The sequence below is a fragment of the Sparassis crispa genome, assembly GCF_003851025.1.
Source record: "Sparassis crispa DNA, contig_000001F, whole genome shotgun sequence".
NCBI lineage: Eukaryota > Fungi > Basidiomycota > Agaricomycetes > Polyporales > Sparassidaceae > Sparassis > Sparassis crispa.
The window spans coordinates 2753656-2774251 of NW_020939748.1; the positions used below are offsets into that span (position 1 = coordinate 2753656).

The 20596-nt window shown below is 52.2% G+C and overlaps 7 protein-coding genes across 7 annotated transcripts; 5 read left to right on the forward strand and 2 right to left on the reverse strand.

Annotated features, from left to right (window-relative positions):
• Positions 1-63: 63 nt before the first annotated feature.
• On the forward strand, positions 64-1158 carry SCP_0209760 (26S proteasome regulatory subunit rpn12; the record flags this gene model as incomplete). The annotated part of the gene is made up of 5 exons (XM_027754887.1): positions 64-168; positions 220-289; positions 346-796; positions 859-970; positions 1024-1158. The coding sequence occupies 5 exons, from the start codon at positions 64-66 to the stop codon at positions 1156-1158; spliced, it is 873 nt and encodes a 290-aa protein (XP_027610688.1).
• A 1412-nt stretch (positions 1159-2570) lies between these two features.
• SCP_0209770 (Nucleoporin nup82) lies at positions 2571-5574 on the forward strand (the record flags this gene model as incomplete). Its single annotated transcript, XM_027754888.1, has 9 exons — positions 2571-2861; positions 2921-3075; positions 3133-3258; positions 3311-3529; positions 3579-4035; positions 4094-4428; positions 4484-5198; positions 5260-5402; positions 5469-5574. 9 exons carry the CDS (start codon positions 2571-2573, stop codon positions 5572-5574), a joined length of 2547 nt encoding a protein of 848 aa, XP_027610689.1.
• A 516-nt stretch (positions 5575-6090) lies between these two features.
• Positions 6091-8726, forward strand: SCP_0209780 (hypothetical protein; the record flags this gene model as incomplete). The annotated part of the gene is made up of 10 exons (XM_027754889.1): positions 6091-6166; positions 6236-6304; positions 6364-7179; positions 7239-7289; positions 7343-7426; positions 7483-7545; positions 7599-7676; positions 7727-8079; positions 8143-8348; positions 8408-8726. The coding sequence occupies 10 exons, from the start codon at positions 6091-6093 to the stop codon at positions 8724-8726; spliced, it is 2115 nt and encodes a 704-aa protein (XP_027610690.1).
• A 424-nt stretch (positions 8727-9150) lies between these two features.
• Positions 9151-11369, reverse strand: SCP_0209790 (Efflux pump vrtL; the record flags this gene model as incomplete). The annotated part of the gene is made up of 11 exons (XM_027754890.1): positions 9151-9333; positions 9388-9454; positions 9513-9602; positions 9664-9752; positions 9806-9930; positions 9988-10020; positions 10076-10083; positions 10138-10567; positions 10627-10720; positions 10776-10964; positions 11028-11369. 11 exons carry the CDS (start codon positions 11367-11369, stop codon positions 9151-9153), a joined length of 1650 nt encoding a protein of 549 aa, XP_027610691.1.
• Positions 11370-11598: 229 nt separating this feature from the next.
• On the reverse strand, positions 11599-15170 carry SCP_0209800 (Pre-mRNA-processing ATP-dependent RNA helicase PRP5; the record flags this gene model as incomplete). Its single annotated transcript, XM_027754891.1, has 10 exons — positions 11599-11712; positions 11770-11855; positions 11910-11946; positions 12008-12582; positions 12635-13481; positions 13544-13820; positions 13873-14611; positions 14675-14843; positions 15049-15063; positions 15123-15170. The coding sequence occupies 10 exons, from the start codon at positions 15168-15170 to the stop codon at positions 11599-11601; spliced, it is 2907 nt and encodes a 968-aa protein (XP_027610692.1).
• Positions 15171-15355: 185 nt separating this feature from the next.
• On the forward strand, positions 15356-16022 carry SCP_0209810 (Pre-mRNA-splicing factor cwf14; the record flags this gene model as incomplete). The annotated part of the gene is made up of 5 exons (XM_027754892.1): positions 15356-15418; positions 15475-15674; positions 15737-15803; positions 15856-15943; positions 15994-16022. The coding sequence occupies 5 exons, from the start codon at positions 15356-15358 to the stop codon at positions 16020-16022; spliced, it is 447 nt and encodes a 148-aa protein (XP_027610693.1).
• A 1101-nt stretch (positions 16023-17123) lies between these two features.
• Positions 17124-20218, forward strand: SCP_0209820 (K(+)/H(+) antiporter 1; the record flags this gene model as incomplete). Its single annotated transcript, XM_027754893.1, has 8 exons — positions 17124-17174; positions 17240-17315; positions 17373-17867; positions 17926-18185; positions 18242-18343; positions 18397-18584; positions 18645-19746; positions 19805-20218. 8 exons carry the CDS (start codon positions 17124-17126, stop codon positions 20216-20218), a joined length of 2688 nt encoding a protein of 895 aa, XP_027610694.1.
• Between the last annotated feature and the right edge of the window lie 378 nt (positions 20219-20596).

Below are 20596 nucleotides of genomic sequence, written 5' to 3' on the forward strand. Positions count from 1 at the left end.
TCAGCTCGTACCTCACTTTCCACCTTCCCGCTACCAGTGAATTTTGACGAGTGCGAGGTGAAGATGGCTAACATACAGCTCGCCCAACTCTACAAAGATCTCCAACAATCGTTCAATGCGCGCCCTTGCGATCTCAGGAAATGCGGTATCCTGCTTGCGCAACTCAAGGTATCGTCGTCTGACTTTTACTGCCCATTGTCTCGCTGACAATCACGTCAGATTGGTCTGGTAGAAACAGGACTACTCATCCCTCATGGAGATGTCAATCTAGATGACCTGGTCGTTGCTCGTGCGTCGCAAGAGTGTTTCGTCCGTCGCGCTCAGACATATATGCTCTTCCAATAGGTGATATTCTAGAGATTGGCGCATTTTGGAGCATACGGTCGAAGGACATTCCCTCGTTCGACCGCTATTTCTCCCAGCTCCTAACATTCTACAATGACTACAGGTCAGTGCCATTCCCTCGCTCTTCAGCTATTCCTGACCAGGTCTCCGCACGCGGTATCACGTACCCGCTGCACAGCTCGCAGCTCCCTCCATCCCCCCGCGAGTACCCCATCCGCGGACTGAACCTCATCCGTCTCCTCACGCAGAACCGCATTGCTGACTTTCATACAACGCTCGAGTCGCTGCCCCTCCCTGCGGACTCGCTCACGCAGAACCCGTACATCCGCCACCCGGTGAACCTCGAGCGCTGGCTCATGGAAGGCAGCTACAGCAAGGTGTGGAACGCGCGCGAGGAGGCGCCCGCGGAGGAATATAAATTTTTCGTCGACAGCCTGATGGGCACTATCCGGTGCGGGCTGGGTTCGCGGCGCTGATGGCGGGATATATCCAACTTACGCCTGGCATTTACAGGAATGAAATTGCGAGTTGCGAAGAGGCGGCGTATGAGAGCTTACCGCTGAAGGATGCTGCAACACTTCTCTTTTTCCCAAGTCAGTCGGAGTTGTTCGCCTTCGCACAACAGGTTCGTGAATTGAAATGTACGTTTGGCGTGTTTCCTGATTATTTTGTGGGCAGCGGGGCTGGGAAGTGAGCTTGTCAACAGGGATAATCACGTTCAAGAAGAAGGGCGAGGAGAAGTTCGAGATACCCAAAGAAAAGCTCATCACAGCAGACCTAGCATATGCGCGCGAGCTAGAGCAGATCGTATAGTTGCATGTGGCGGTACAATGTTCATTTTCCTGACTTCATTACTCGTATGTCCCTGACCAGCGGCGGATGCATCGAACTTCTGCTGGGGGTGAAAACCACGAATGCGAAGAGGTCCATTATCAATATACAGCATAGTACAACTTCATCACTCAAAGTTCTCTAGCGCCTCCTTCGCCTTCCGTGACGCCTCGTCATGCAGGTCATTTGGCACTGGTCGATGTACACCGTCGGTCTCGTCGCCGATCCACGACATCTCTAGCTCGAAGTCCTTCTCCTTCTGGTCGTCGTGGACAAGATAGATACTGAAATACTCGGTTGGTACACGCATCAACAGACGAACAAATAGAGCATACATCCTGGCAGCTTCGAAGACTGCCTCTCGTGTAGAGAGTTCGGCAAGCTTAAGCTTTTCTAGTTCCGTCTTTGCAAGTTGGCGGCCCTTGCCGATCGCCGCACCATGATATCCCTGCAAGAGCCAAAACATAAACACCATCGTGCAGCGAAAACGATGCAAGCGTACATATGAGACGCCACTAGGCTCTATAATGTATAGCTGAGGACCTGTCTTGTCCACGGCGCCAATGACTGTGCTGCAGCCAAACGGACGGACGGAAGAGTAAAGCGTGTATGCTTGCACATACATGCCGATGCGTTCTGCGATATACTGTGGAGGCAAAGTGAGACAAGGAGTAAAAATATGCGATAGATGCATACGCCTAGCGTCGCTGGCGCGTTGTAAGTCTCGAAGAAATTCGCTGCCTCGTCGCGTGCCCTGCTCGCTAGATGGCGGCCATCTGCCTGGAAACCAGCCGTTGCCTGTGCATACACATATATATTAAGAGCGAAATCGGAGCAGGACGCGTGCTGCGTACCATGCCAACGTGTCTGTCAACTGTCTGTATTCTTCGGTTCGCCTCGGGTACTAGCAGCTTGGAGTGGATGACCTTCTCGACGGCCAAGACTACCCCATCTTTCACCCGTAATCCTATGGCGGTTCTGATGGACACGAAAGAAATAGAGCGTAATTATACGCGCACATATATATTTAAGATGCAGAAAACTCGCCCAGAATTCTCTACAGCTTTATTGGCGTATTCAACCTACATCGCAGGTTCTTCGATCAGTTAGCTACTCTAGAGACGCGTGATATTGGGACACACCTGAAATATACGGCCATCTGGAGAGTATGTGCTAGCTGATAGATCATATCCTGTTCCGATGGACGTCATGGTAGATAGAACAATATGGCAAAGGAGAGGGAAGGAAGGACAAGAGAGGTTGAGTACTCGTGCGGTCAGGACGCGCAAGCGGGTGACGCGTGGGCGTGGGAAAACCTTCCAAATGGGGACGAAGCGCGTCGCCGAATGACCGTGAGCGCCGCGCGCGATTGCTCCCTTGAATTCAACTCGAACATGGACGGCGAAGAGAACTGGGATCTCTTACTCCGCGGGCACCCCATCTTCTCCCCCCCTCTGAGTGTCTCTCATGCATCTGGAAGGGGCGACATATCTCTCGAGCTTTCCCTCAGCTCATTACCTGATTTCAGCGACTTGGATCCCGACAATGATGCACCAACGCCTTCGGGAAGACGCCAAGTCATGGTCATCAAGGACTCCGACCTCATCGTGGCTGCCGGGAGTGAGATTAGGATGACTTCGTTGGTAGACTTCAAGCTTGCCCGTAACACCCGGAAGTCGTACAAAGTGTGTGCGTGTTTCGTGGTTCTGTTTGACTTCAGTATTCAGCTAGGGGCTCTCTGCAGATCTTGCACACGCCCAATGTCGCGTTCGACGTTCACCAGATGGCGTTAAACCCTAACAGCAAACTTCTTGCCATCGCTGGAGCATTCCAGGTTGCTGTTATTGTATTGCCACGATCGGGTTTCACGAAACTTGTGCCCGCCACAATTGACTGCAAGTACGCCCACGCGTTTACTGTATGAGACATCGCTAAAGGAAGTACTCTAATGTTCAGGTCTGTACAAGTGGGACAGTTCTATCATGCGACCAAAACGTCGTCCCCTGTCGCCAAGATTGAATGGCACCCTTGGGGAGAGGGTGGTTCGACTCTCATGGTGATGACCGTTGACGGGCAGTTACGGTGAAACAGATCTATATTAGTTGTGGCTATTGGAGCTGACACGGTTTCATAGAGAGTATGATATTTCAGTGGACGCTGAGGAGCCTCAACAGATCCTATCGTTCGTTCCCCAACGGAAGAAAAATACCTTCTTTGGTACGGATCCCTCCGAGCGAGAGGTTGCTTCATTCTCCCTTGGAAAAGGCAGAGCCGACTGGGGTCCTCTTACTGTGTACGCCGCCATGCGTAGTGGCGACGTTTTCGCCATCTGCCCGTACATGCCAAAGAATGCGTGAGTATCGCCAACACCATTTATTTTCGTCATCTCATATCAATATCAGTTCAATCCCTTCATCATATGTGCATGCCTTGGAGTGTTTCGTCGCTGCAAAGCTAGAGTATCTGTCGAAGTCACGTCAGGAAGGCTCCTCTTCCGACAGCATGGCTATGATCTACGACTATCAGCACAGATACGTTACTGCATTACTGAAGCAGCTACCTCCTGGGACATCCTTCCCTGCGACTCCTCGCTTCATCTCAATGCATCCGCCCACGACAATCAAGAATACGCCGATGCGCCGAGGCCCCTTTCTGCTTCAACCATCACCACGTAACCTGGTCGGCAGTGAGGGCGGTAACGCAACAGATATAGTTTATGTCTCCTTCGGAGTCGATCCAGAAGACAGCAATGAGGGCGACATGGAACGTCTAGGCATTGTGCTGGTTTCATTTCAAGATGGGAAGGTAGATGTCTACCTGGACGTCGAGAAAATTGAAGCGCAGTGGGACCACAAGCAGGCTTGTTTGTCTCAACCGTCCCCTACGTATCATTCTTACCCTTTGTAATTTTTCGCAGTCTTCCAGCGCCGATCTGCCAATGTTCGCCGTCTATGAGACGATTGATCTCGGTCTTGTTTCTGCTATATCGAAAGCAAAGTCCGAGCCTTCGCTTCTGGATCTCTTGCAAGCGAATCATCCGGTCATCTATCCCGACCCCATACATGAAGATTCAATTTATGTTTACCATGCGTTCGGAGTACACGCCCTGCAACTTAAGCCCCTGCTTAAAAGCCTCACTGTTGCCCTTCGCGGCGCTGATGACAAGGACACGGGTTCTTTAAGTGATGTGCTACAGAGCTCCAAATGCACCGAGGTCCGCCCTATACTGACAACATTTTCAGTGGAGCAGAAGTAGGTAGCGCGTTTACAAATAACACTTCGGCACTGACGTATGCAATGCTCGTAGATCCACGAGTCCCATAGTGGGCGTATCAATTCCCTGCGACGTGTATCTCACCTACAGCATTTTCGTCTTGACCGCTGCCATGCGTATCTCCGTCTTCCCACTTCTTCTCTCCGAGGATGACTTTTCGGAGACTCCTGAAGTTTCTACAAAACCAGAACCAAAGTTACTCCTTGCGCTTGAAGGCCCGACTGCGTACGTGTCTCTGTTGGGCAAAGAACCCTTCGCCACTCCCGCGATTCTGTCCCGTCCCGCCAGCCTACCCTCACATCCACGCCTCTCGCTTCCGGCATCTGCAATAAAGTCGGAGTTCATGGTCACCGCCGACACACTCCGCTATTTCGCCACGACCGCCGAGTTCCTGACGGGTCAGATGCAAGAAGTCGAGGCCGCCCATCGTGCTTCGGAGGCGCGCGCGGAGCTACAGTTCAACGAGTTCGCGCGGCAGCGTGAGACGTGCCTGCAGATGCTCAATATTATTGAGCGAATAAAAGGCCGGCGGCGGGCGGAAATGAAGCAGAGAATGGAGAGGTTACACGAGGCGCAGAAGAAGCTGTCCGCGCGGCTGGACAGAACGTTGCAATCGCTCATGGAGAAGGCGTCGCCCGAGCTCAGTGTGCATGAGACGAAGTGGTTCGAGGAGCTCCGGGGGATGAAGCAGGAGGTTGTTGGAGCGAGCAAATTTGACTCTAGATCTCTTACTGTCCGGGCGAAGGTGGTGCGTGCTTGATTATTATTGGTTTGTTTATTGTAACTGAACGTCATTCCCCGCCGAATAGCTTCAGAGGGAAGTGGATAGGCTCCTCCCGAATCTCAAGGAAATAAAAGAAAGGGAAATGGAACGCAGAAGAAATACTTCTGAGAACCGAGACGTTCTAGGATTATCCCAAGCATTCGAGCTAGGAGAGCATTCCAGCGCAGAGTACGCTCGCCCATCTGCATCTTCAGGCTGCAGAATTAAACTGACGGATTGGGGCTCCTCATCCAGACGCGCTAGAATCGGTGATTTGGAAGATGATATTCTGAAGCTGGCGGCCCAGCTCGATATCACCATGGGACGACCACCGCCACAACAAAAGACATTGGTGTCGTAGTGGGCGATGTCAACTTCAGACGTTACCGTTTTCTCAGACTGGTTGTCTGTTTTTATCGTTACTCGATTACGAAGTGCTTATTTTACTCGGGGCTTTGTCGAGGCGCAACATATCCAGGAAGTGACTGAGTTGTCTTGACTGATTGAAGCTTGTTCTAATCCGTCCAAAAGTGTGGAGCCTCGGTAGCTGCTCGGTTGGGAGGTTGTAACGTTGATTCTCGATGGCGTGTCTCGACCGGTGTACATGTACAAACGCGTGGTAATTTCTGTCGCAATGGACACTATATAACTTGTTAATACATTTGTCTGGGGATGTGTGTGGGCTATGTTGACTTTGATGATGCAAGGCGCCGGCACGATCTCGGTAGACGCCGGCGCGCGACGCTGTGACCATACTTGAGTGTCGCGTCTTCATCCCAACATCTCCGCAGCTTGTTATCTCATTTATTGCTCGGAAAAGTCTTTGATATCGTACCCCTGAACAACAGTCCACTTTTACTCACATAGTCCCCATAGAATGAGTGCGTTTGGTGGTAGTAGTACCCCTTTGGGTGCGCCACCGGCGGGTTCGACATCTAACACAGGCACAACTGGTGCGTGAACTGTGTTGTTAAGCTTGGTTTAACTGACTTATCAACGTGATGTGTCGTCTGTGCTGGCAGCTCAACCAAGTCTCTTCGGAAATGCCGCTACTTCGGCGAACGCATCAGGATCCGGTACGGGATCTCCTGGTGAGTGACTCGCAATCGTAACTCTATCGTTCGTTGACGAATGGTATCAAATATACCAGCACCTTCCAATTTCTTTGCAATTCCTCCAGGGATTGGTGCCTCTGGTAGTAGCGGCGCAAACACCCCAAAGCCAAGTCTCTTCGGAGGGGGAGGGACAACCACTCCAACGCCTAATGCGTTTTCAGGATTGACTACTACCCCCAATGCATTCTCAGGGGCAGCGGGGAGTACGTTTGGAGGAGGAAGCGCAGGCGGAGGAACGAACGCTGCGACGCCCAATGCGTTTTCAGGGCTGAAGATCACTCCCAATGCATTCGCAGGTTTGGGGTCAGCAACCAGTGCATTTGGAGGAGGAGGAGGAGGAGGAGGAGCAACCAGTGCATTCGGAGGAGGAGGAGGAGGAGGAGGAGCAATCAGTGCATTCGGAGGGGGAGGAGGAGCAACCAGTGCATTCGGAGGAGGGGGAGGGGGAGGAGGAAGCGCCAGCACCTCCACACCAAGTGCGTTTGGAGGACTGGGAGCCGGGAACACGTCAATGCCTACTGCAGTCGGCAGTGGGCTAGGGGCGGGCACCTCCACGCCAGGTGTGTCTGGAGGAACGGGAGGCGCAGGTACCTCTACTCCCAGTCTGCTTTCAAGACTGGGAGAAGCGAACACTTCAACACCCAGTGGAACGGGGGGAGCGAACACCTCCACCCCCAGCCCGTTCGGTGGATTGGGAGTCACAAACACGACAACACCCAGCCCGTTTGCAGGTCTGGGAGGAGGGAGCACCTCAACACCGAGCGCATTTGGAGGAGGGGCATCAAAGCCCAATCTTTTTGGAAATATAGGTGCCTCTACGAGCACTCCGACTACGAATACAACGTCCACTGGTGAGTTGCTTTCGTTTCCGCTTGAACACGCACCATAAGTTTATCTGCGTGTGTTCCAGCTATCCCCAATTTCTTTGCCAAACCACCAGAGAACAAGGATACACCTGCGTGTGCGTTTCATACCGTTTCTCGCCTATATATGTATTGAGGAAACTATTTACAGCAACCTTATCCGGTTTTGGCATCTTGGGGCAGGGACAGAAGAATGCCGGCACTGCAGCAGGAGAAAAGAAGGACACCGCACCACGTTAGCACCCTTATTGGAATGGCGGAGTTTCTACTGAACCATTATTTCAGCAACAGGTATTCCAAATTTCTTCGGAAATAAGGCCACCAGTAGCACTGCCACCGAGAAGAAAGATTCTGGTCAGTATCTGCGCTCTCACTCTTCATTTGTCTATGTTCACCGCTTCACATAGCTGCCCCTCCCATGCTTGGCCTCTTTGGATCTAAGGATACTGGAGCGGCCACGGCTGAGAAGAAGGACGGTGCTCCAGGTACATGTTTTCACGTCTCCTGGGGTTCCTTTACTTACCGACCTTCGCAGCGTCGCTCCCAACGTTCAATCTCTTTCCACCTAAGGATGCAGCGTCAAAAAATACACAACCGATCTCATCGTTTGCTCTCGGATCAACCACCGCAAACAAAGACGGCGACAAGTCGAAAGCCCCCTCAACGACACCGGGTGCTACAGCTGGAGCTGCTGCTCAGGCGTTAGGTGCTACTACGACGGCCGCGGGGTTGATCGCGTTTCCACCTCCGTCAGTCCTGCGGGGAAAGACAATCGAAGAGATTGTCAACCGGTGGACGAACGAGATCGATTTGCATGTGCACGAGTTCAACAAGTTCGCCGGCGAGGTTGCCGTGTGGGACCGTGCACTGATAGACAATGGCAATAACGTATGCTTTCTCTCTTCTTTGATGTTCCTCTTAGCTGTTCACACAAATTCTTCCCTGGACCAGCTGGCAGCATTGTATGCTCTTGTGCTCGCAGCAGAGCGGGAGCAAAACGACATTGACCAGTCGCTCGACCACATCGAACAGCAACAGAGAGATCTCGGAGGTGCCTTGGAGGCGTACGAAAGGTCGACAGATGAAGTTCTGGGCGGCCGAGGCAGCAATTTGCGCGCACTGGACACTGGACCTGCCGACACCGAGCGGGACAAGAAGTACGTCGACTGATGTGTGTGATACACTTGTTGTCGCTCATGCTTTTATGCACATCTAGTTACATGCTTGCGACGGAACTGCATGGCCACCTCGACGACCTCTCGGGCTCGCTGACACAAATGATCGACGCGGTCAATGCGCTTGCCCTTCCGTCTGGTTCGACGGCCGGTGCGCCGAAAGATGGCGGAGAGGACCCGGTGGGCCAGATTGCACAGATCCTGAACAGCCATCTGGAGAGCTTGCTGTGGATCGACGGAGCTGCGCGTGAAGTGGAGACAACGATTAATGACGTAGAGAAGCGTGTACGCGCAGCGGGCGACGGTAGCCTTGGTTCCACGTTCAACAAGTCTCGCGGTCCGGTCGACGTTGGTCGGTAGGGACTAAAACCTTGCATAATACTGCGACCAGGTGTTGTTTGTACACTGCTCTCTCCTTCACCTTGTGATCTCATACGGCGAATATTTGAATACTAGCCAACAAGGTGTATGTTCTACTGCATTTTGACTGCATACCAAAGACGACATGCGTAGCACAAGCTGTAGTCGACAACAGAAAACTAGTAACTGCTATAAGAGAAGCGATAAGATATCTACCAGTCCAAGTCGACACATGCGCGAAGCTGTAGGTGACTATAAATCCAGAATGCATGTTTATCTATGATGTGAGTATGTTAGGGGTTCGTGAGATGTCATTGCGAATAAGGAGAGGTATCTGTGGTTGCACAGCACCAGCGTCGGATGGCTCGGCGCGGCACGACTTGTCGAGGTGACGATGCATGAGGCATGGAACGTCGGATCGCATCTAGCGGCTCAAGGGACTGCGTTCGCGGATACGCTCGCCGTTGAACCATAGCCACACGGGGAATGGGATACCAATGACGATGCCCAGCCCTGCTAGCAGCGAGTTGCCTCCACCATATCCCAGCGCCTTGAACATTTGCTCTCCGAAAAGAGGGAACGCAAACCCAAACAATGAGCGGAAGACCTAAGAAGGTCGTTTAGATGAAGGTATTGGCGAAACCCCTATGAGAATGCTTACAGCAGACGCAGAAAGAGCACTTGCGGCGAAGGTGAAAGTATCAACCAGGTACAATTGAATCGGCAAGCTTTTACGATCGATCGGTTATATCAATGTCGCGACGTACACAGAAAAGTATCACTTACAAAGTCGTCATCATTCCGAAGCCGAAGATGCCAGTGCCGATGATAGGCATTATCCAATGAACGTGTGCTTGAGCTGACCAGCCATACCAGCTGTGTATACCATCACCTCAGAATCGTCGCGGTAATAAAGAAACAAACGGCCGGCACTCACAAAAGACTTATCGGAATGAAGAAAGAACCGAAGATAAGCGCAGGGATGCGGAATTCAGGTTTGCCCTTCCCGCCATTTCTCAGCGAAAGCTACAATATGGGCACATTAGCCCAAAATGGTTTGCGTAAGTTATGGTTCTCACCGCCTTGTAGATCTTATCTGCAAGAGTTGCACCAATGACGGTAGCCCCGAGGAAGCCTATACCCAAACCCAGGTACGCCAGACCACCCACACCTATACTAAATCCGTATACACCGGTGAAGAGAGCTGTGTCATGGGGTATATTTAGCGGGAGCTCTGGCGGTGGTGGATCATTCGACTTACTCGGGAATGTGGAGAACATCAAATAATAGATTCCTATATTCTCAAAGTCAGCTTAGTACGACGGGGTAACGTACCCGACAATACGAACCATAAATCCTGTAGCAGAAAATTCAACCGGATAATTTTACCGAGGACACAGGAGTCACGTACAATGCCATGTACAAGCTCAGGATGAAACAAACAGGACTCCTCGTCAGCAGGATGAACGGTCTGCTCATATCTACCCAAATCCGATGAAACTTATTGCCATGTTCCTGGAGAAGATGAGGATGCCTCTGCGCCTCCTTTTCAGGATCTGATGAATGTCTTGCGCGTCTCAAACGAATGACCGGGTGGTATGTCTCCCTGAGTAAGGGAACACAGAAAATAGAGGCAACACCGCACAGGGCGCCAATTACAACGAAAATGTACTTGAACCCGATAGATTGGGCAATAAATCCACCAGCAATAGGGCCAACGGCAGGGCCAATGAGCGGTCCTAGGGAATACACCGCCATAGCCGACGCACGATCCCGCTCAGAGAATAGGTCGCTGACAGTACCGCCTCCGATAGCAATCGGAGCGCTACCGAAGAAGCCGGCTGAAAAGCAAAGCAAAAAGTTCAACCATCGGTGAACAAAGCACGAGGAAAACACGCACATAACAGCCGGAAGCCAATGAGGGCGCCAGTAGTCGGAGCATATGCGCAGCCAAAACTAAACGCCAGCACCAATAGATTAGTGATATGGTATACCTGTGTGAACCATCGTCAGAAATCGTGTATAAGGCATCTGATAATAGTCACAAACCCATGTCCGCCCATAGATCTCAGAAATAGGTGCGAAGAACAGAGGGCCCAGGGCAAAACTTAGTAAGAAAATACTGAGGGTCATGGCCACGATCGTGGGGCTCGTGATATGGTAATGTATCGCGATGTCAGGTAAAGCGGAGGCCATCATGGAACTGGCCAGCGGAGACACGAATGTATACAAACCGATCTGCGGGTGAGACAAACGACGTCAGTTAGAGATATCCGAAGCAACGAATGTGAATCAACATACACACGCGACCATCCTCCACTTACGGCCGAACGCCCAATTACGAGGGTTGGCAGGGTCATGAGCCCAGTCGTCCTCCGCACTCTCTAAGGCTTCTTCCTGGATAATAGGACTGCAGGTGAGCCTCTGAACCAGCAGGGTTGGGGAGGAATGACATGCCTTTTTGTCTTCCGGAAAAGCAGACAGGCCCTCGCCCCCGGTGTTCACGACGTTGGTGGACGCATCGTCACCAGCATTCCCCGACACGTTCACTTCAGGCTTTTCGGAAGGGTCCTGCGCCTGGACGTCCGTGCGCGACGAGGCACTAGAGGCGACGGTGACTACCTGCTCGTCGTTGGCGGCCATGGTAGAGAAGGAAAAGTGAGGCACACCAGAATCGCGCGGACGACATAAAGTATGAACGGCAAAGTCATGGATGATGACAACTTACGGGAGCGCGGGGCGCCTACCGGTTCAGCTTCCGCTGAGTCAAGAACCCAGATAATGATGAGCGTCGATTAACCACGCGGTCCGCCCCTTGATCAATTCATTCGCAACAGCACAACGAAAGCAGTGTTATTTAGCACGTAAGCAATCACACAACACTATATCTACCAGCAGTAGCTGTGGGATTCCGCATTTCCGCCTGCAATGCTGCTGCAGACGCTTCCACCAGCAGCCGCTTGATCTCCCGCACTGCTTGCTCCACCTATAATGGATGTTGCGTCAGCCACACTGTTCACACGACAACACTTTCAGCACTCACCCTCCACTCTTCGTTGGACTCGATCAGCAGGTGCAGCTTCGGCGGTCCCTCCAGGGGAGGCTCCTTACCCGAGTCGTAATAGATACCTAAACAATGCACGAATGAGCCATCGCAACCTTCACATCTGGCAAGATGCATACCCTTGTTGGTAACAGAAGCGCCCGTCATATCGATTAGCTGGACGAACACCCACATCAATCAGTAAACTGGAACGAGCGGGCGGGGGCATGCCGCTTACCTGCACCATAGTCTCCTTGTTCGTGACTCGCCATCTTGCCTTCTGCGGGTAGTCGTTGATGGGTATAATCGCGTGGAACTCGGTCGCGTCGGTCGTCTTCTTTCCGGAGAGGTCTTCGTGCTGCAATTGCGATTGCGCGACAAGCTTGTGCGCTCTGAGTTGAGCATTGAGTTTCGCGACCACACTAAGCGCCTGCTTGTGCGCAGCGGTGTCCTTGCCCGCTCGGGCCGCGGCCGCTTCTGCCTCGCGCAAGGAATTCTGGAGCTTCTCTTCTTCCTTTGCCTGAGCAAGACGTCTGGCCGCGGCTGCAGCGCCGGCGACGCCGAGTTGGCCTTTAGAAGAGTCGGGCGCAGGACCGCGCCTGACTTCAACTTTGAATGAGCCGAAGTTCATGTCGTCGGTTTGCGTGACAACCTTAGCAGGCTCTTCAACCTTCTCTTCCTCGGGTTCGCCGTAAGCCTTGCGTTCAGCCTTCTCTTTCGCGTCGCGCTCTTGGTCAAGTCGGTCGAGACCTTTCCCACCAAAGCCAGAGCCTGCAACCTTGGCCTTGCCAGACTTGACTTTCTCAAGAAAACCTAAACAGGGGATCAGCGGTCAGGACAGGCCCTGAGCGGGAGAGTGACTCACCATTGGCCAAGTCTTCCAATTCCTTGGGAACAGTCGCATCACTAGCTTTCAGCGCTCTGAAGATATCCACAGAGTACCTATCTTGTTCTGGAGTGATGAACGTGACACATGTTCCCTTGTTCCCTGCTCGCCCTGTTCTCCCAGCACGGTGGACGTAGTCCTCCATGTGGTTCGGCGCGTCGTAGTTTATCACGAGCTTGAGTTGCTTCACGTCAAGACCTCTTGCGGCGACGGAGGTTGCAATGACGATAGGAACAACGCCAGCCTTGAAGTCAGCAATTGTCGAATCACGATCCACTTGGTCTTTGCCACCGTGCAGAGACATGCACAGGTAGCCCTTCCGCATGAGTTCCCGCAAAAGGTTGTCCGCAGCTTCCTGTCTGTCTACGAAAATCAGCGTGCGGCATTCGGGGTCTTCATTGTACGTCTGCCCGAGGATCTCTAATAGCCGGTTGAACTTGCTATCTTCTTCCCGCACCTCAACAATCTGGTCTATCTCTGCAGCGACAACGGATCTGCCTCCGACGGTGATTTCGAGAGGCTTGTGCAAAATTTTGCGAGCCAAGGAATCCATCTGTCTCGGGAATGTGGCAGAAAAGAGGACTGTCTGGCGATCGGGCCGGATGTTGTTCACGATCTTCATCACCTGAGGCTCGAAACCCATGTCGAACATCCGGTCAGCTTCGTCAAGTACGAGGTATGTCACGCGCTTGAGATTGGTGACGCGACCTGAGTTGGCAGTGAGCAAATCGATCATGCGTCCAGGGGTGCAAACGATAATTTCTGCGCCTTTCTTCATCTCTGCGATCTGATCCTTGATTGGGGATCCTCCATAAGCGCAGACAGCCTGAAAACAAAGGAACTAGTTTTCAGTGAATTGCTCATGATAGTGTGATTGCGAGCACTCACCCGCAAATTGAGCACTCGTAAGAACGGTTTGCATTCCCTGTGTATCTGCACAGCGAGCTCTCTGGTCGGAGTCATGACCACGGCCATAGGGCCTTCCATCTGCTCAAGAGGTCGTTGATCCTTGATGTGTCGGAAGAGGGGAAGTAAGAAAGCGATTGTCTTGCCTGAACCAGTCTTGGCTACACCAATGACATCCCGCCCCGACATGATTGCTGGAATCGCTTGCGCCTGGATGGGAGTAGGGGCCGTATAATTTAACCTTTTGATAACATCCAAACTGCAAGTCGGAATTATCAGTAGAGCCTATGGCAAGGTGCCCAACGACGTACCAGCTTGCCGGGAGACCGAAATGACTCCATTTGGTGACAGGCCGAGGACATTCAACACCTCTGATTTTTATGCCGTCTAACTCCAGTCGAAGTAAATCAGCTTCTTCGTCAGTCATTACGGCAATGTCGGGAGGGGCATTGTAGAACTCCTTGCGAAAGGGATCATAAGCTATGCGGGAGTGGTCAACGGTAGCAAGATCCTTCTTTTTGGCCTTTTTCGCAGCCAAAGCCAAGATGTCTTCTGGATTGAGTTCAGTGGCGTCCAACTCGTCCACCTCGAAGCCCTCTGCTTCGTCGATGCCATCTTCCGCCACAGTGGTATCGAGGCGTACATGATCCCCGCCATTAGCCTTCATTCTCTTCATATCTTCTAGATTCACCTTCTTCACCTCCTCCTTTACACCGCTCATGAATGCGTCGAGCGGGTCAATCTCGTCCTCGTCCTCGTCCATGACGTCGTTGCCTTTCGATTGTGCAGCGGCGCCTGCCTCCTCCTCCTCGTCATCCACCTCGAGATCGCCTACACTTGCTTGTCCATCTACCATGGACATATCGACTTCAGGAAGATCTAATGCTTCGAGTTTACGTGTCGTTTCTACAGAGTCGTCCAAAGCAGCGGTCGTTGATAACTTCGATGTTTTGAGCAAGTCGGGCTTCAGCTGGAGGCCTTTCAGCCCGAGAGCGCCAAGGGCGGGACGATTGAGCTGAACGGTCGCCTTTGATGGACTTGCTGCGTTAACTAGTAGGCATTTGATCAAGTGGTGTGAAATCACGAATTTTACACGAAATAACAGAAACTCACCAGCAGCAGACTTCCCCGCCAACGCCATAGCCTTGGCCTTGGCCTCATCTAAGGCCTTCTTTGCCTCCCGCTCCTTCTTCCATGCTTCCAGTTTCACCTTCCTCGACTTAACCTTCTCGTCCTCGATGGGTGGAGTCTCTGCCTTTTCTGCCTTAGCTTCTGATGGGGCCTGCGCTCTAGCAGGGGGTGAGGGTGCTCTGTCGTGACCTTTCCGGTCTCTTGAGCGTGATCGCCGTCGGTCGTCGCGATGATCCCTCCGTCTGTCGTCCCGATACCTATCCCTGTCCCTGTCCCTGTCCCTATCTCTGTCGCGGTCTCTGTCCCTATCTCTGTCGCGGTCCCTGTCTCTGTCTCTTTCTCTGTTGTCGTCGTACCTCGATCTGGGAGGCCTTTGGGAGCGCCTAGTCGGCGACGGAGACCGCGGTGAAGAGCGGTGAGAAGGTCTTACCCTCTTATTAGAAGTATCCGGGGAGTACGATCTGTCCCGGCGTGCCATTGCGAGAGATAACAAGTGTGGAAGAGAAGATATTGGTCTTCGGGAGATTGGACGTTATGAGTACCAGTGAGAGCAGTGTTTGTCGGTGTTTGGGCTCGCGACATATTGGGCGATGCGGCGCGTTGCAGTACCGTGACCACGGTTCTGAGCTTCAAGTTCGCATTGCAGTTTCGACACTGACTACCATGCCGAAGATACGGACAACAAGGACAAAACAACCGCCAGAAGGCTTTGAAGAGATCGAGGGTGTACGTGGCATGTCTTTATTGGACAAAGACAAAGACGTGTATTAACATGTCTGCAGATTCTGGATGACTATGCAAAGAAGATGCGCGACGCCGAGAATGAGACGCATGAAGGCAAGCGCAAGACAGAGTCGTTGTGGCCTATCATGCGTATATCACATACTCGTTCACGGTACATTTACGAACTGTACTACAAGCGCGAGGCAATTAGCAAAGAACTCTATGACTGGCTCTTGAAGGAAGGCTACGCAGATGCGAAGTGCGTTATATATCCTGTCTACATTATCCCCTATTGTGCCGGCTCAACATGCATGTGCGCAGCTTGATTGCCAAGTGGAAAAAGCCAGGCTACGAGAAACTATGCTGCATCCGTTGCATTCAGACCAGGGTACGCATACCAAAGCCATTGTCCCTGACAGAGCTAATCGAGTAAACGCCAGGATATGAACTATCAAGGCTCAACTTGCATATGTCGTGTTCCTAAAGCTCAGCTCCGAGCTGGCACAGTAGTGGAATGTGTGCATTGTGGTGCGTTCCTTGTGCTATTCGTTGGTAACCTGCGCTCACGATTATGCCAGGGTGCCGTGGATGCAGTTCTGACTCGTAACAGGTCCGCATTTCGATCATGGATGCATCATTGCACATGCCAGATCCTATGCACATTGCTGTCACCCCTTGCCTTGCATTCCCGATTGTTCTGATGCCTGTGTACTTGTATCAGCCTATCTTGGTATTCATTGACATTCGCTCAACTCAAGTATTCATCAAGCACACATTGTTGACGGTCCGTGCGCTCAGTCTCCAACTCAGCCAACATATATGCGGTCTGTCATTAGAAGGTACTTGGTACACAGAGGAGTCTTTTTACCCGAGGTTGAACGCATTAATTACGCCTCACGCGCACGAGAAGGGATCTCAAGAATCCATCCAAAATCCTGTACATTGCGAAAAATCTGTCTCGGCTTGTTTTTAGCACGTATACTACTTTGGTATCGTCAAGCCAAGAAATCAAAATACGAATATTCGGGATTTGACGAGCAACGGGTAATACGTTGGTGTTTTAGACCGTGAATAGGTTGAGGACAACAACGATCTGTCAACCACAGGGAAGTTTACCATCTCGACGAAAACTGCTGAGCCCTCATTCAATCCAGACAGGAACGTCGAATTTGGCCTTTCGGCGCTCAGATGTATTTTGCCTGCTGGATATATGAGGGTGCCTGGCCTATTTTCCACGGTCCTCCTGCAATCACAAATCATAATTCATTTTCCTTTATTGTTCCCCCGTCATCAAATCTATAGACCAGGTTGGTTGGGCAGCTGCTGAATTAATAGTGTTGTGTCAGTTCACCATTGCCCATTGGCCCTGGGATCGGCATAAGCCCTGACATGGGATGTCAGTTCAAACCGACACTAACTAGAGTGCTTCATTCAATGGTTTCAAGTGAAGGAAGTTGGCTAAATTATTCTACGCTGCTGGTAGAGCCAGCGTAGATAGATCTACATACGCGCGTTCATGGCGGGCCCGGGATTGCCATCTTGTAAAGCTTCCTGATCGGGCGGCCCGCCCGATCAGGGGCATGCCCAGCGCCGCGGCTCAGCGTTCAGGAGCTATATCAATCAACAAGCTCTGACTTGCGTGTCCATCTTCCCCCCTCTTACTCAACCGCCCCTCACGTCGAGCAGGATGGGTGCGTTTTCCGACCAGATGTGGCAGCTAGCCTCCAGAGGCCTAACCCGACGAGCTGCTCCTGCTCAGGTGAGTACAAAATGTGTTACGTGCCTCTTTATATTGCCTCATTAATTATTGTTTGCTGGACATAGTCGGGACTATTCTCAGGCCTCAATCCATCGGTATACAATGCTACGGACCCCCTGCCTCTGTGGGTCATTCAGATTAGTATGTTCCAAACAAGCGTCCGTTCGTGAAGGTTCACACTGCTCATGATGCTCGTAGTTGTTATTATCGGAATGACCCAGCTGCTCGCGCTCGTCTTTTCACGCATCCATCAGCCCAAGGTTATCGCAGAGGTTATTGGTGGCGTGCTTTTGGGACCGTCCGTCATGGGCCGCATTCCAAACTTCACCAACACCATCTTTCCATCTGCCTCAATGCCTGTGCTTACGCTCACATCTGACATCGGTCTTATCTTGTTCCTCTTCCTTGTCGGTCTCGAGATAGATGTCCGAGTGATAAAACGAAACGCGAGGGCCTCTTTGAGTATCTCCATCGCTGGCTTGGTGCTACCCCTCGGACTTGGTGCTGCGCTCGCGGTTCCGATTTACAACGTCTTCACCGATCCCAAAGTCAACTTTGGGTATTTCGTGTTATTCGTGGCCGTCGCGGTCGGGATCACGGCTTTTCCTGTTCTCTGTCGTATTCTCACAGAGCTGAAGCTCCTCGATACCACAGTAGGAGTGGTTGTCCTTGCTGCTGGCGTTGGCAATGATGGCAAGCATTTTCGTCGATCTTGGATGGTTATTTTCCTTGACGTGTTGATTTCATTCAGTTGTTGGCTGGATTCTTTTGGCTTTGACTGTGGCCCTGGTCAACGCCGGCAGTGGGCTTACCGCTCTCTGGGTCCTCCTCACTGCTATTGGATACATCCTGTTCCTCACGATTCCTGTGCGATTGGCGTTCCGCTGGATAGCGAGACGCACGGGGAGTTTGGAGACCGGCCAACCCACTACATTGATGATGACTCTGACTCTTGTGATTGTGTTCGTTTCTGCATTCTTCACTGATATTATCGGTATCCATCCGATTTTCGTGAGTAATTCTTAGCTCTATCATGTCGCCTACTTAGGCTCGTGTGAATATTGTAGGGTGGGTTCCTGTCCGGTCTAATTATTCCCCACGACAATGGGTTTGCTATCGCCCTTGTCGAGAAGCTCGAAGACCTTGTCACCGTCCTTTTCCTACCGATTGTACGTCTTTCATCAATTCGTTGCATCAGCCTTTTTTCTAATGCGTATGACAGTACTTCATTCTATCTGGTCTACGTACCAATCTTGGTTTGCTCAATAACGGGATAACATGGGGATACACCATCCTCATCTGCGTTGTCTCTTTCTTTGCTAAGTTCCTTGGCTCTTCAATCGCTGCGAAGCTCTGTGGCTTCAATGTTCGCGAAGCGGGTGCCGTCGGTGCATTGATGAGTTGCAAGGGGTCAGTATCTTCACTCGTCCTGCTTACAGTTTGCCGTTTGCTCATACTTCAGTTCTGTAGTCTGGTTGAACTCATCGCCCTGAATGTTGGCCTGCAAGCTGGAATTCTGGACACGCGAACGTTTTCCATGTTCGTCTTGCACGCGCTCGTGCTTACTTTCATGACCACCCCTCTCGTCCTATTCTTTTACCCTGCGAAGTACCGCGTGCATGCCGACACTGTGCGAAGACTATCAGTTGGCTCGACTGGTGCATCGTCAGAAGATGGCGTGAAGAGCCTGGCGGCGACGGGAGACATCTTCAAGACTCGATTCACGGTCGTCTTGGATAGGATAGAGCAGCTCCCGGCAATCATGACTCTCACACAGCTGCTCCAGTACCCATCTGACAGTCCATCTGTTGAGATATCCAAAGATTCAGATGCTTACCAGATATCAGCGCAGCCCCAGACGCCGAGTGCCGCTCTCACACCCGCGCTTCCGCAGCATCGCCTCTCCGTTGATGCCCTGCGCCTCGTCGAGTTGACAGATCGAACGTCCACCGTTCTCAAATCGCAGGCAGTTGAAACGTTGATGCGCAAGGATCCCATCCTCCGCGTTTTCCGTACGTTTGGCCACCTCCGCCGCCTAGCGGTCTCGACTACTCTGTCAGTCGTGGGTTGGGAGGATTATCCCTCTCATGTGGCAGAACATGTCCGTCAGACCGCCTCGCAGATGGTCGTGATTCCGTGGAGCAGCGGGCCATCCTCGGACGAGGAAACCCCGAAGAGCAACGCCGCTGGGCCGTCTACTCGCACGGCAAGCCCAGTCGAGGGGCTCTTCTCCACTCAAGGCGAGCAGACACTGACAGCCGCGCATTCGCAGTTCATCCGCCAGGTGTTCCAAGAGACTCCATCAGATGTTGCGCTCTTTGTCGACCGCGGCGTGCAGGAATTGGATGACGGCCAGGAGGACTATCATGTCTTCCTTCCGTTCTTTGGAGGTCCAGATGATCGTCTGGCTTTGTCGTTCGTGGTGCAGCTGTGCATGAACTCTACCGTGAGCGCGACGATTGTCCGATTCCGGAGGACGGCATCGAACGACCTTACGCCGTGCAGCACGACAGAGTCGGACGTCAAGCTTAAAGATGAGCTGATTTCGGCCAATATCCCTACCCTTCACTATGTAAGTGGCTCCGGCGTAATCTATGTCTCGCGGCTTAACTCATATCCTTGTATGACAGACAACATTACGTGATACTGTGTACGGCATACGGCATACCCAGATGCGCCTTGAATCCGATACAGCAGATGATCTCTTGTGGGCGCAGTACACTTCCCCCAGTGAGCCCGAGATTGCGGACGCACTCTCGCGCATTTCTTTCCGAGAGGAATTCCACTCTAAGCCCCTGAACGCGGTTCTGGACAGCGCATCCGCCGCCGTCGCGCAGCACGACGACCACGCGAGACTTATCGTTGTCGTCGGCCGCTCGCGGCTCATGGCGGTGGAGTCGCACGACGCGGAGCTGCGGGAGCTGTGTGCGGCGCGCGGTGCGTCGCTCGGGTCGGAAATGCCGAAGACTCTGGGGCCCGTCGCTGCGGCGTTCGTCGCGGCTAACACGAATAGCAGCTTGCTCGTGCTACAGGCGTGCCGGTGAGTTTGCTTCGTGTTCTTGGGACTCTTTGGATCGTTTGTGCTATCTGTACTCCATATGGCCTAGCCCATGGATCGACTTCCTGTATCTCGTACCTATTTCTCGTCCTCCGTTACCAAGGTTGTAATATAATGTTCATCGTGGGATGTGTTGGTTCCTCCATCCTTCATGAGGTTCTTTCCCCAACAATCGCCGAGTGTCAGCGAAGTCGCTGTTCTTTCCCGAGTGTTCCCTGCCTTCGATGGGTACCTCATCGCCATGAATCCCGGATCTATTTATCAGCTCGAACTTTACCAATATATTTATAGAAGGTCAGGGGACTAGAAGTGGGCAGCAGGAGCTTTGAAAGTAACCACGACGTTGTATGACGCTGCATCCATT